The sequence below is a fragment of the Rhynchophorus ferrugineus genome, unplaced genomic scaffold (assembly GCF_030347505.1).
Source record: "Rhynchophorus ferrugineus isolate W39M unplaced genomic scaffold, kcgeb_rfMv2 rfM10, whole genome shotgun sequence".
Classification (NCBI taxonomy): Eukaryota; Metazoa; Arthropoda; class Insecta; order Coleoptera; family Curculionidae; genus Rhynchophorus; species Rhynchophorus ferrugineus.
In genome coordinates this window covers 17082205-17097410 of record NW_027472589.1, presented here as the reverse complement: position 1 = coordinate 17097410, position 15206 = coordinate 17082205, and the positions used below count along the sequence as shown (strand labels likewise).

Sequence of the window (15206 nt, the reverse complement as noted above, 5' to 3'; positions counted from 1 at the left end):
TTTTAAAACCATTTCGGCCACAAAATATCTCCATTGCTCATAATTCCATATCACATACTGCATTATATATTTCAATTAAGCTTCTTTGTAATAAGTATGCTATATAACTGATTTTCAAAATTAACAAAGTCTTATGCAATTTAATATCGAACAAGTGGTTGATCAAGATCACAAATAATGCTCCAGATATTGATTCGGTCTAGTTAAATTTTTGTTATGTTTATGAAAAATCTCTGTTATAAAACAAATACATATAACACCGCTTTCGTATATTTAACTATTAGTATCAGGAAATAAGAAAATTTTATCCGATTGGTTCATGTTTCATCAGTTCGATTTGATATAAGATTCTATGAAGCAACGTGACACGGCAAACTTTCGCAGTTGCTCTAAAGAACACGAAGTCTCAAATTTCACTTTCTACTCTCCGCGCTCTGGAAGGTAATTCCTCGGTTTACATAAAACAAACATAGATCATATTCGAAAATTAATCATGCACGGTCGTTTCTCCATGAATACTCAGGGCAAACGCAATATGTAGTTAAACTGAACTTGGTTGTGCAAAGATTATATTCATAGGGACTTGGAAGTGTTTATATTTGCCGCTGTTGATTACTCTTGGGTTGGTAAGAAATAATTTGCATTTCTTATAAGAACAAAATTTTATTGTTAATCCTGAATTGGCTTTGAAAAATTCTGAATAATAATAGCTGCAAAACTTTTCTATCAGCATTACTATTTCCTCAAAAAAAAAGAGAAAGGAGCTGTCAAAGTAATATGAACAGAACACGGGATGAGTCAATTGTACGAAGCCTTAAATAAGTTGATGCAAAACGTAAATAGTGATTTTTAATTATAAATATATGTATTGCTATAAATAGCGGTTACATCCATCTATTTTTCTCTGAACCTCTAAATTATACAATCGATCCAATATATAACAAATGAATCAAGCTATGTATGGCAAAGACGGCTAGTTTTCATACACTTATAATTAACTATATCCAACATATCTCACTAAATGTTATGCAGGAACTGATGACTGATGAATATTCAATTTTGGTAATGGCGTCGATGTTAAACTGTTAATGATGTTTAACTCTTAATGTTATCATGATTTATAAATTTTTCATCATCGGTTATGAGATAACTTTTTCCAATGTAGTTCCAGTTTACGGTACATCAAATATCATCGCTCTGTAATAATACTTAATGATTTCAAAACTATAATATGAAACTATAGGGCATCTCTAATAATGTTGCTCCAATTCCAAATCATTCGGCCTTTATTAAGCAAACAATTTAAAGCAAAAATCAGTATGTTGAACCCCAAAATAATAAGGCAAGAACATATTGACAGTTTATAATGTTTAGAATTGAAATATAAATAAATATAGCTGTTTATGGAATAAAAGTTGTCATAAAATGAAAACATGTTAAACCCATTTAAGACTCATTTTCTTAAGGAAATCAAATAATTTGGTCAGATTTTGAGGAAAGAAAACATCTTTCAATGAACCAGATAAGTCATATTTTCTAATAACCAGCAAAAATTCTACATTCTACGTTTTGTTAAAATATACTGGACAGACATTGGTACCTAGTAATAGCATATTTGGCTTGGATATTATCAGAAAATTCGTTCTTAATTATACTCTATGGCTGGGGACCCAAACAAACACGATGATGCTTGGTCGAAAAATAGTCATACTGTATAATTCTATTGACTATATAATTATGATTATTAATAAGAATTTGCACTACTTGCAAATTTACAATTCACTGCTTTTAAGCAGAAAAAATTGCTGAAATGTTAGAGAACTTATATTTTGTTTATTGTAAGAAGCCAATGTCCATTTAATTTTGATAATGGGCAATGTCCATGATGGCTCAGATGGTCCATTTGAAATATATTGAATCCTGGATAATAGGAGTTGTATCAATTTTTTTGTTGTATCAATTTACATACTTGTAGGGTAGCACACGCTACCCTACAAGTATTCCTAGATATGCAAAAAATAGATATTTGCCTAATATCAGAAACCCATATAACAAAAGAATCTTTTATAAAATTTAGAGGAAGTGCAATATTAATAAAAAAGAACACTTCCCACCATCAAGAACCCGGGCTCAGTACAGCAGAAAATCAGGTAACAGTAGTAACTATTAAGTCAAGCAGATACAAGGTTACAATAGCGGCAATTAATTGTCCTCCAAGATACAATCAAAAAAAGGAAAATTATTTGAATGTCCTAAGCAACCTGGGAGAAAAATTGGAGGGGATTTCAATTCAAAAAATACTAGAATATAAATACTAAAATATAATAGGACAAGAAAGAAACCCAACGTTAACAAACAAGAGAACAGACTGGGAAGGATGTGCTGAAGTATTGAACAAACGAATTCAACTAAATGTACCCCTCCAGACAACTGAACAATTAAAAAGCAGAGACGTAGTTATATTTGCTTGGAATAATACTCCAGAAATATAAAAGTACAACTATATTCAAAAGAAGTGAAGGAAATGATAGCTGAAAAACGTAAATTACGAAAAAAAATGGCAACAAAACAGAACACCTGAAAATAAAAATAGTTTAAACAATATAACCCAAAGACCGAAAAGAGCAATACTGAAAAAATCAAGAGAATTACAAGGGGGCATGAGGAAAGACTCCATTCTCATACGAATATTGAAATATTGCAACTATTGGATACCACCAGAACAGGACACAGACTCAAAAGAATCAAACAATCTGATCTTGTGTAATGTTGTGTAGTGAGCTGCATATATTAAAAGTACAAACATAAAGATTGGGGTCCTTCCAGTTATATATTTAGATTTAAGTTTTCATAAAGACAAATTATAGGTTAGACGGAAACGACTAGTAACAATATATTAATTAAATAATTTTAAAATTCAAAACGTTTTACATATAAATGTCATAATATGATAGAAAGAAAGCTGACAAAACATTGACAGATTTATGATTTTTAAAAATGGTTTTAATGAACATAGTGACCAACATGTGCAACTAAATTAATACATTTAGTCGGAAAGAAAAATAGAAGGAAAATATTTACAAATAGAGTTGGGAATAAACAATTAAACAATCATATCCTCCTCGACCTGAATATCTATTGTAATGATTCTTTGCAATACCGTATAAACAACAATGTGCCATTCTGAATTATTCATGTCTCATTTAAATATATAAATTGATATAATAATTATTTCTTGATTTTGTTGTGTTTATAAAAATTGTATTCTTTTAAAGGCAATGTCTGGTAATTCCTTCGTGGGTTATCTTTACATCACTTAAATCCTATATTCAACAGTGTATGAACGGATGTTCTACATCCCTCAAATAGCTGCGCATCTTTTGGCTTTTTATGGATACTTTCCAGACTAAAAATAATTGAATTATATTATGTTTCTATTGAAAAACTACTTACTGCTTTTATACATTTTGTATATTTAATTTCTGAAACGTTTCGCATAAACACGGTTCCTTTTTGATGAATTTAAGTTTATATTGTTTTTTATTTTTTGAGATATTTTAGTGACCGTGGCCGTACTAATATTCAGTACAGCTGCAACACGCAAAAAAAAATTTTCAATAAAAACCTCGACGATTTAAAATTCATTAAAATTAAAATTAAAATTCGTAATTATAATATTTTTAAGAATTCTGCAGATGTTTGACAAAAGGACAACTTTTTTAGGCTCTTTCGGTTACATGTTCGAACTTCTCTAATAGCACAATTCTTTTTAAATATAATAAAATGAGAAGGTAAATATTGTCTGACCGCAAAACGAATTTACAACTTCTGACGTACACATATTGGTCACGTATGTCATTACTGTTTCGAATTGACTATATAATAGAAACTTCGACCAGTAGTATTCTAAATAGTTCAAGAAACTTCGGCGTCTACAGAACAACATAAAAATGAAAAGAAAAAGACAAAGAAATATATTGTGACGCCAGCTTGAAGCCATAAAAATTGCCGAGCGCAAAACTGCGACTAATTAATGGTAGAGGGAGTTTTTTCTGCCTAATTATCCTTTCATGTCTTGATACGCCGCCCACCTGGGATCGTTGTCGCCAATTAATAATCGAGCTCTTCATTGCGACATTAAAATATGACGACAATGAATCATCTTTCGCCTCGTATCTGTCTCAATTTGCACGCGGCCGTCGTTCGAGTCGGATAAAAAATGGACCCTTCAGGATTTTAATTATGCGGGACCGTTCTCCTTCTTACCTTTCCAAGGACAACCCATCAGCTCCACTCTCATACAGACGGTGCGCACGTGGTCACTGTAGGGCAGCAATCGGATCTGGCCAGCGATGACTGGGGGGTCCAGGTTCTGTTCGACGATGGTGAAGGTATCGGTATTGCCAGATAACAACTGAAACATTTACAGAAATAAATCTACTAAATATTCCTTTACAAAAATTAATATAAAATATTCGTATGAATTTTCCTATTTTCCTTCATTCCGTACAAATAATCTTATGTACCGCTTTTTTATTATACAGATCATAGAGAATAACGGTGAACTCACGTTATCACGACGCCGAATATATTATAAATTCGTTTTATAGAATATTTCTAACAAAAAAATTGAACCGACGAAATAAATAAGGAACTCGCTAAAAGACAAAAAATTATCACACTTAAATCTTTAACACAAAAAAACGATTTAAAATAAAATATGTAAATAATTGTCATAATAACTAAACAAAACTAAACAAAACCCATATATAACCTATCGACTACACGTATTTTATATTCTACTATAAAAACACAATTTACGTTAACGCCTACCTAAACCTATTTTTCTATTTATAATATTATCTTCACTACTACCGACTGATCAGTTTAAACAATGGCTTTTTTATTGAACGACTTCCGATTTTCGTGCGTTATATATAGGGGAAAATGCGTTAAAATCGGTAGTTTGGATATTTCTCCATATAAAATAACAGCAAACCCTTTAATGTTGTTGAGTTATTCAGTATCGTTAATCGTGCAACGCACGAAAAAGCTGCTTCTTCATATCCCAATGGATAGTTTTGATTTCAACGATTTAAAAGCGGCCGTTTTGATATAATTGACAAATAATGCCCTGGAATATTAAAGAAAACATTGAATTGTAAGATTTGGACAAAAGCACAGCTCAAACTCGCAAAGAAATTTCAAACAACTTACCAGATGAACAACACTTCTCAAGCGCTTATATGCGATGTGAAAAATCCGGGAAAGGGAAAATGGCATTGGCTTAAAATGCACTTTCAACCCGTTTCCACATTAGAGTTGTATTGCTCTCGTCAGGCAAAAAAAGAACTTCCTGTGGCGAATTGTAAGTCGCAAATGAATCTACTGCAACAATCCTACATCTAAAATGTCATTGGTTAGTCGAGGAGATCCCTTCGCATTAGCTCCGAGGCGAAATATTCATGGTGATAAAGGCTTGTTGTGCATATGGAGAGCTCATCAAGGAGATTACCAGCTACTACTTGAACCTAATTAAACCTGTAGCGACCGCTACAACCATTTAGGCCACCACGTATTCACCTACACCAAGTTCAAAGGTTGGCAACGCTGGTGGATTAGTACCATGCGGTTCCCGGCTATAAACGACCTCCACTACAACGTCTCGTTCTCTTTCTTTTCTCTACCCCCTTGTAACAGTACCACTTCCACAGCGCTTCCGTACTTCCTTTACCTAACCTAATATCCTGTCCATTTTCCCATCAACCACATGTATTATTCAATATCGAAACAAACAACTCTTTATTCAACCAGTGTTTTCAGTTACCATGCGAATTCCTTCCAAAAAAAGTAGGCCAAACAATAGCATCGACAGCCACACATTTCGACCGACCACACGAATATTTCTACAATTGATGATCCCGACGTGATCGAAGTACCTAACAGATAAACCAGCTCAACAGAAACCATTCGACAGGTGCATGAAAGTATAGAACGAGGAATGGAACCCATCAACATCACATGGTCGACATCACACGAGACTAACGCGATGGACGAAAACCACAGAAGCCCATCATGCATGACATCAACGCATCAACACCCTTGCATCACAAAATGAAACGCGTAAGGCACCATACTTATAGGTACCCTCAAATAAATCGGAACGCCCCAAGACAAGCGACGCCCTGCTACACCTTCGATGGCAGTTGATCCCGTAAAACTCCTGCCTAATGTTGGGATCGCCCTCTCATAAGCAGTCCCTGGGCGATTGATTGCGTGATTGCGAATTCACTCAGGAACCTGTACCAAATAGAGGTACATTCCACGGCAACTCCCCTAGAAGGGGAGTGATGCAGCGATCGCTACAACCCCTTAGACCCCAAATCTGGACATGTTCGCTTAAATGTTATTAAATGTCTTCAGGCGTCTTCCGATGGGTCCATTAACTGTGTGTAAATGCAAAATGATTGCAAATCCGAGCCGGTGTTCGCCAATGAGGTGTCATCTCTCCGCTGCTTTTGAATATATTAGCGGATTCAATTATTTCAAATGTTCTTAAAAACAGAAATAATATTTAATATGATGCAACGAACTCCTTGACCGATCCCATTGTCCCTGATGGTAGCGGTATATTCGTAATTTATTTTTGGGATAACTTAGCATTCTTTATGGTATAGTTCGCACCGCAGAACCACATTGCTTGAGAATGAATGAAGAAAAGATCAAAGTCCTAACAACTGACCGATCGCTTGCTATTGCATCTCAACGGTATCCAGTTACCAGTCCATCCAAAAAATTGGCATCTACCGCTGAAGTAATAAGCCGAATCGGTCAAGCTTTGGCCAGGCTTTTGGATCTTTGAGATGGTATATCTGGTAGAGAAGAAATTTTACAATCAATATTAAAATCCGCCTATTTCGAACACTTGAAGAAAGTCAGAGATCCGGATTGCAATGGTTTGGACATATCGGTCGAATGAGGGCTAAAGACACAGCGAACAGTTCTTAAGCAGACGTGGATCAAAGCAATTAAAAACGATCTGAAAAATAGGAGACTTATATTCTCCGAGGCCAGAACAGTTGCGGCCGATCGCCAATTGTGGTGGAATTTAATAAATAATACTCGAAGTCCTGCGGCACCAACAGCGGCCTATTGGATGAAACTTAGACGCTTACCGATTTAGTTGGCAATCAGACGACATGGCTGGCATACGATTTCAAAATGCTGAACAAATACGATAGATTGTCGTTTGAAACTCCACTAAATCAACAACTTTTTTTCAACAGCGTATGGAAGACTTTTTTTATTAATCTCTTGGAACTTCAACCTGACATGTAGAAGATCGCTTCAGTAGGTCATCTGGTATACAATTTAAAATCAAAATCTTATTCCAAATACTATTCTGACTTATTCTAAAGACTATTCTAACTCATTTTAGAGATTATTATGTGTCACTCTATGTGTTTATTTATCGGTTCGTATGGTATGATTTGCGTTTGAGCCTATGCACTACACTGTCATCGCGTACATTTAACTGTTTGGCGAGTGCACTGGGATGCACTAATAGTATTTCAGAATACTTTGCACTAACATTTCGAATCACACTCGTTATGGGTTCTAAGGGGATATCGCGCTGAATCAGTTTGTTGGAGTCGTAATATGGGGCATAGACGATAACTGGCAACACTTTATTCTGGAACCTCTAGAGGATAGCTATGTTAGATTTGCTATATATACCCCACAGTTCAATACCATAGCTCCAAATGGGCCTAAGTATTGACTAATACAGCAAAACATTGTTATCTAATGATAATTTAGATTTACTCCTTATCAGCCGATATATTTGGTTTTGTTTAAGTCCAAGCCGTTTGCGTTTTGTCACTATATGTTTTTTTCCATGTCAAACGTCGATCAAAATGCATTCCCAGATATTTAACATTGTCTGCTTGCTTAAGTTCATGTTTATTCAATTTTACTGAGGGAATGTTCTTCTACAAAGGGTGAATGTGACCTAGATTTTGTCTCATTTGCTTTGATATGCCACGTTTTCAACGACAATTCAACTTTGTTAAGATGAAGACGGAGGTTTCTTGTGGCTGATATTGGATCCTCGAGTGATGATAAAACCATTATATCGTCATCGTGTACTGCAACAGTAGTGTTCCTTGAGGTCGGTAAGTCAGCTGTATACAATAGATATAACAATGGGCCAAGAACACTGTCTCGCGGAACACCCGAATATATTGGGTGTAGGTCACTGTATTCGTCACCCGGTTTGACAATAAAATGTCTATCTGTCAGGTATGATTTTTGGGTAAAAGCTTTTTCAATATAAAAAGCAGTCGAGTTTGCCACACCTTGTCGAAGGCCTGAGATATATCGAGAGGGCATGGAAGATGAGAAATATAAATGAAGTATACTAGAAAGATGGGAAAAAGTTGTAGATGTTGATGAGACCAATTTTGCTTCATAATAACTACATTTTAAAGCAAAAAAATCATCAAAATAAATTCAAGAACCACAATATATACGACTGTGTTTACACGCGACCCATCACTACCCGTTCTAAAAAAAAACACAGTTTGCCATCTCACCATAATAGTTATATTAAAGACTTAATTACTGATCTCGGACCGTCGATGATTGATAGTGGCGACGTCGAACGACAAACGAGCCGACCATTGTTTCCGGGACGTACGGTGAACGACCGGCCGCGTTATAAAGCGCATCAATCACGGCGGGTGTCGAAGCTGGAGACGGAAAAAATATTTTATTACGCCCCCAGGTCGGGAACGGGGGGCGTCGCGGCGTTAATTCCGACATTGACCGGGCGGGGGCGGGCCCCGGACTCGTCCGGAAACTGACCTACATACATCGGCTTCGGGAAGCGGAAGATAAACGTGATGGATTGCGGTCGATCCGGACGCACGGCACAGCTATCTCCGTTGACATTCGATAAAAATGCCTCGCGGAAACTCGATCTCGCCCCGGAATAAGAACCGGGGTACACTTGTGTGTCGTATGTTTTGTTCTGTCGGGTGTTATTGTTATTAATCTCGGTCGTATCGCATCGTTTGGATGGGAGACGGCGCCGAGGGACGATATAGCAATCGCCATATTTGTATTCAGAATATAAAGAGTATTAAAATAGGGTTGAAAATTTGTTATTTTATTAACCAATAGACGACAACTTTGGAGAAGGGCTTCTTCAAGGAGCATTAAACCGTCTGTCTTCATGGTCCTCCTTATCTCTCCTTAAAAGTCCTGTGTAATCTAATTCTCTCGAAGGCGTAACTGTATCTGCGTCCATTCCTTCTCTCTTAATGATACTCCTTTAGGGTAAACGAGATGTGGCTCGGCGAATGGAGGTAAAATGAAATGAAACAGTGGTGTTTACATTATGTGACCGTTATTTATTGGCTATATAAAAAAAATGTGAAAGATACAATTAGATAAAACGGATGGCAGCGGTGTTACCTGGAGACGAGGCTTGGGCAGTCGATGGTGGCACGTCCAAACCAAATGATGGTCGGTTACTGAATGCTGGAAATACCCTTCGATAACATCCCAGATAAACGTCTCGGGGTTGCCGCCAGCTATTCGTGGTCGGGTTCTAGTTGGCGCTTCCGGCACCCCGCCCGTGTTCAACATCTGAGATTATATTTCTGGGTATTTTGTAGACCGTTATTCCAGGATGTAAAATTCGACATGCCTCAAGGTCGCTACACTCCTTTCAAAAGTGTTAATCGTATTAGGTTAGCAGGGCTCAATTTCGTCTGCCAGCTGTCCTGGAACCATAACATCAACGAACTTAAAACTCGTTATTCCAAAGACATGCCAATACTGCGTTGGCTATCTAACCGACACCCAGGTGCAAACAAAGAAACCATACTGAAAATATATTCCTCCATAATCCTTCCTAAGCTAGACTATGGCTCCCCACTCTTCGCCGCTGCTGCTCCAACTTACCTCAAATCCCTAGAAACCATTCAAAATAGTGCACTCACAATATTATTTTATTAATCTCCTAGAACGTCAACAATCCGCCCATGGGCCAAGTATTATTATATGATTTCAATTATATAATATAATTATCCTGACATGTAGAAGATCACTTCAGTAAGTGATCTACTGTACAACTTATAATCTAAATCTTATTCTATATACTATTATAACTTATTTTAAAGTCTGTCTTAACTTATTCTAATGACTATTCTAACTTATTCTAGAGATTATTAAATCTCACTCTATGTGTCTATTAATCAATTCGTATGGCAGTTTGCGTTCGAGCCATCGCACTTCACTGTCCTCGCGCACATTTAACTGTTTGGCGAGTGCATTGGGATCCACTAAGTCTTTCAGAGTATTTCGCACTAACACTCCGAATCACACTCGTTATGGGTTCTATGGGGAAATCACGCTGAATCTGTTTATTGGACACATAATATGGGGCATCGACGATGACTCGCAAAACTTTATTCTGGAACCTCTGGAGGATCTAGGTTAGATTTACTAGTAGTATCCCATCAAAGGGGATTAAGTACTGACTTATACAGCAAAACCTTACTATCTAATAATTTAGCCAATACATTTGGTTTAGTTTAAGCCCAAGCTGCTTGCGTTTTGTAACTATATGATTTTTCCATGTCAAACGTCGATCAAAATGCATTTCCAGAAATTTAACGTTATCTGCTTGCGGAAGTTCATGATTATTCAATTTTACTGAGGGACATGTTCTTCTACAAAAGATGAATGTCACATATGTGGATTTTGTCTTATTTGCTTTGATACGCCTTGTTTTCAACCACAATTCGACTTTGTTAAGATGAAGTTGGAGGTTTCTTGTCGCTGATATTGGACCCTCGTGTGATGATAAAACCGCTGTATCGTCAGCATATGTCGCAACAGTAGTGTTTCTTGAGGTCGGTAGGTCAGCTGTATATATAAGATATAACAATGGACCAAGAACACTGCCATGCGGAACACCCGAATATATTGGGTACAGGCCGGTGTATTCGTCACCCTGTTTGACAATAATATATCAATCTGTGAGGTGCGATTTCAGCAATTGAAGGTGCATATGAGGCAAAAGCTTTTTCAATTTAGCATGCAGTCCAGTGTGCCACACCTTATCGAATGCCTGAGAAATATCGAGAAGTGCAGCGGAGCATTTTTTTTTCGTTCTTGCTTTTCAAAGTTCACGTTTTCGTTAATATGATTGACTAATCTATGTATTTGTTCTGTTGTTCCTTGTTTATTACGGAAGCCAAAATGATCTGGTCTGAAATAATATTTCTCTCCTCTGCAGTTATTAGAAGTTTTTTAATGTATACTTTTTCGAATAGTTTAGAGATCACAAGTAATAATAATTGCCAAGGTTTAAGAATCATAATGATTTGAGCCACTTTCCAAGCGCTAGGAAAATAATTAAGTCTTAGCTTGGCATTAAATATGAATGTCATTAATTTGATACACTTTCCTGACAGTTCTTTTAATATTCTTCCAGTTATTAGGTCAAAACCAGGAGCTTTTTAGAATTGATTTCTTTATGTATTGTTTGTTTTACTTGTTTAACAGTAAATTTCTTATGCGGCAGACCCATTTGAAACGGGCACTCTGAATATCGCTGGGTGCTTTTCGATCCTCCCCTGCAATTAACTCATGCAGTCTTACATCCACCTCACCACTTTTTTATCGTAGGGATTTACTTTCACTGAAGTTCACTTGCTCTACCATCTTCTTTAAATCTGACTTCTATTTCGAATCATCCACCCGTCCTGGATCGTCTTATCCCTTAGTACTCCACTCATACCTCTCATATAATTGCTGATCTTCTTTGCAGTGCTGGAATAGGTTTGCTGCATGCCCTCCTTGTCCACTACCCCAATTTTTCCCCATTGGACCTTCACTACCCCCTTCATAGACATATCATTATGTCAATTTTATAAAAAAGAACATTGTCCTTTCCTTATTCGGCCCAAGTTTTGTGAATTTCTCCACTCTTACCCTGATCGCAAGAACATATATAACGATGGCTCCAAACCTAGCAGCAAGCTTGGCAGTGTATTTATGGTGGACCACCGGGAATTCCGTTTCAATCTCCTTGAACAGCGTTCAGTATTGACCGCTTAACTCTTCGCGATATTCTTTATCGTACATCACAACACAATTCTTCAAAGAATGGCTAATATTTACTTTCAATAGACTGGAAGACATGACTCCCGAAATGCTCTCGAATGTTTCCTGGAACAGAAATTCAACCGTCCCCTGGTCACCGACTCACTGTCAATCATCCGGATCCTCTATCTGATTGGGATCAGGACAAGTTTACTGTGGATCTCTTGTCACGATGGTATGCCGGGAAAAGAGCACGCGGACACTGCGGCTAAATTGACAACCGCCTCTCCCCTCCTCACCACGCATGTTTGTATCGATACTGACCTTATCCCACTCGTTTCTTGTTTCATAAATAACGAAGTACAACGTCGTTGGACCCAGGAGGCCAACCACAACAGGCATATGATAAATAATAATATGATTGAAAAAATTTATTCAAATTATCATATTCTCTATGTATTACTTATATCGAGTTCTTGTTCCATTTATAGAATTATGACATATGAAGTCAGAAGATCTCTTATTATGACGACTGTAAAAAATAGTTTCGACATGTGGAAGTTAAGTTAAACTAGCTATGGACAATATTTTTTATAATTGTAAAGTTATTTATATTTTCGTAGAATAATTAATTAAGCGCTAAAGTACGCTCTCCTTGAAATCTAAATTTAGGTGAGGTAACGTCCGATATAAATTGGATACACATTTTGATGACACTGGCGTCAGTGACAAAGAATGACCTGAAGACTCAAACAAGTTCGAAGACAATTAATTGCAAGACTTATCGGACGAAACCCCAACTCAAACTGTCAAAGAACTTTCAGACTTCTTGGCAGCTGACGAATTACTTACTGTTGACTGATTCAGATGTTTACAGGTGATGAAAAAGATCTAAAAGGCGGGAAAATATCTAGCACAAGAATTGATTGAACATGCAATTTCTAATCGTTTCAACATCACCGTTTCACTGCTTTGCTAGGGGAAAATAGTTTTCGGTAGCACACAATGACAATGAAAATAGAACTACTATCAGAATCCCAAGCACAAAAGGTCATAAATTTGTCCATGGGAGACATATATCGACACCGAGGCTGAATATCATGGTCATAAAGTCATAGTGTACACATTTTGAAATCAGCAAGGTGTAGTGTATTACGAGCTGCGAAAACCAAATGAAACAGTTACTGCAAAGTAGGCATGTCGAAATATATCGATATATCGTTATATCGATATATTTTTCGATATTTTTCAAAAAAAAATAGAGGTATTTTTTAAACATTATAAATAACTAGCGTTGGGATCTATCGACTGAAAACAGTCCAAACAGTCGATAGTCGCAAGACAGTCGGAACAGTCGATAGTCAAAAAACTAGAGACTGAAAATAGTAATTAATATACTATATTACTATACTTAGTAATAATAGTAATTACTATTTTCAGTCAAATGCACGGTTCAACTATGTTTTTCTATTCATAATATCAGACGAAGATATAGTAATTCCTTCCTGTATCATTTGGAAGAGAGAAGAGAACGGAAACGCCTGCTTAGAGTAGTTTATTTTAAATTTGCTATTTTTTTCCAACCATAGCATGGCGAGATGGAGATGTACATATTCCTTCTCGTAGTAATTTTAAAAAAGAAAAGAAAAGAAATAATTACTGGATACCATTAATATACAATGAATAATTTTATTTCAAAGGAAGTAGATTTACTTTTATATTTCAATGTTGTATCGATCTGTAAAAAGGAATGGAATAATACGGAATAATAATGACCTCCCAAACATTTTATCGTATTTTAATATGCTAATTGCTATTTTTAAATAACATATTACAATAAATATAGATTATGCAATAGAACTTAAACATGACTTAAAAACTAAAGATGTAGAATAACCATAAATACTGAATAAAAATTAAACATATACCTAGAAAAAAAAACTTAGCCGTGACCTAAATAAAATTGGTTGCACAATAACTACCAGAGTCTTTTTAAATAATATAAATGTTACATTTATTATTGAACGGATATAATTTTTAATCACTATTCAAAAATATAATTATGTTCAGCTTTTCTCTCGTGATGCGATTTCTTCAATTATTAATAATTTGGCCAGATTTTGAAACAAAACTCGATGGAATAGACGTTGCTGGTATAGCAGAATATTTTATACGTAACTGATATAATTCAAGTAATATCATTTTATGAGCTTGCTAAAATTCTAATGGGTTTTCTAAACGCCCAATAAGTAGCATTTCCAAATACTGCTTTATTTATAAAGTTGTTGCAGTACATGGTGTAATCATTTGTTTTATTCTAACTAGTTTTTTATCAAAATATCTTGATGTGGTAATAGATAGATGTAATACATTCTTCGTCAGTTTTTGTGTCTTGAATTTCGTGTTGCAGAACTGTATTTATATTTTTTGGAGTTAGAATTTCTTGTATTGCCTCAGAATTATTTGTAATACCAAATACCGATTTTTAAAACCGAGGATCTAAAAATATGGATGGTTTTTATTGATTGCATCTAATTCCTGATAGCAGAAGTTGAAGACTCACTTATATTTATATAAAAAAAGATTTCTCTGTCTTACCTCTCTGCCTGATAAAATAAATATCGTAAAACCCAAAAGTGTCCCGACTATCATTATTTTTCGTATTTTTTTATAGCCACGAAAATAAATTGTTGAATATTAAAGAAGAGTTTTCTTATCGGAAAATATATTTGTTAGAAATATTTCGTATAAATATTGAATACAGTTCACCACCGTTACTTTTTACCATTAATATTTTTAACGAAATTTAATTGCTACTTGCTAAAAACTTCTTCAAATGGTTTAAAATCGATACAATATCTAGAACCTTTCGAATCTAAATTTAGTTTTAAAGATTTTGGGAAAGAAGTTTTGACAATGAGAGTTATATCCAAAGGAAAATCAATAAAAAAACTTATTATTTCCATGATATCAGTCAAAAGTATTTTACCATTACATTAATTATCGTAAAAAGTAACGTTCCAAAATGTTGCTATGTTAATATATAATATATTGTTATTTACGAGCAAACTGCCAAAAAAATCTTAAAT

The 15206-nt window shown here is 35.4% G+C and overlaps 1 protein-coding gene across 2 annotated transcripts in view; it reads right to left on the bottom strand.

Annotated features, from left to right (window-relative positions):
• The window catches only part of LOC143203431 (discoidin domain-containing receptor 2), a 252030-nt gene that overhangs the window by 125143 nt on the left and 111681 nt on the right, over positions 1 to 15206 (bottom strand). For both annotated transcript variants that reach the window (XM_076415559.1, XM_076415561.1), the window contains exon 5: positions 4267 to 4414. In XM_076415559.1, the coding sequence (XP_076271674.1) occupies positions 4267 to 4414 (148 nt within the window). The remainder of the gene's footprint in view (positions 1 to 4266; positions 4415 to 15206) is intronic.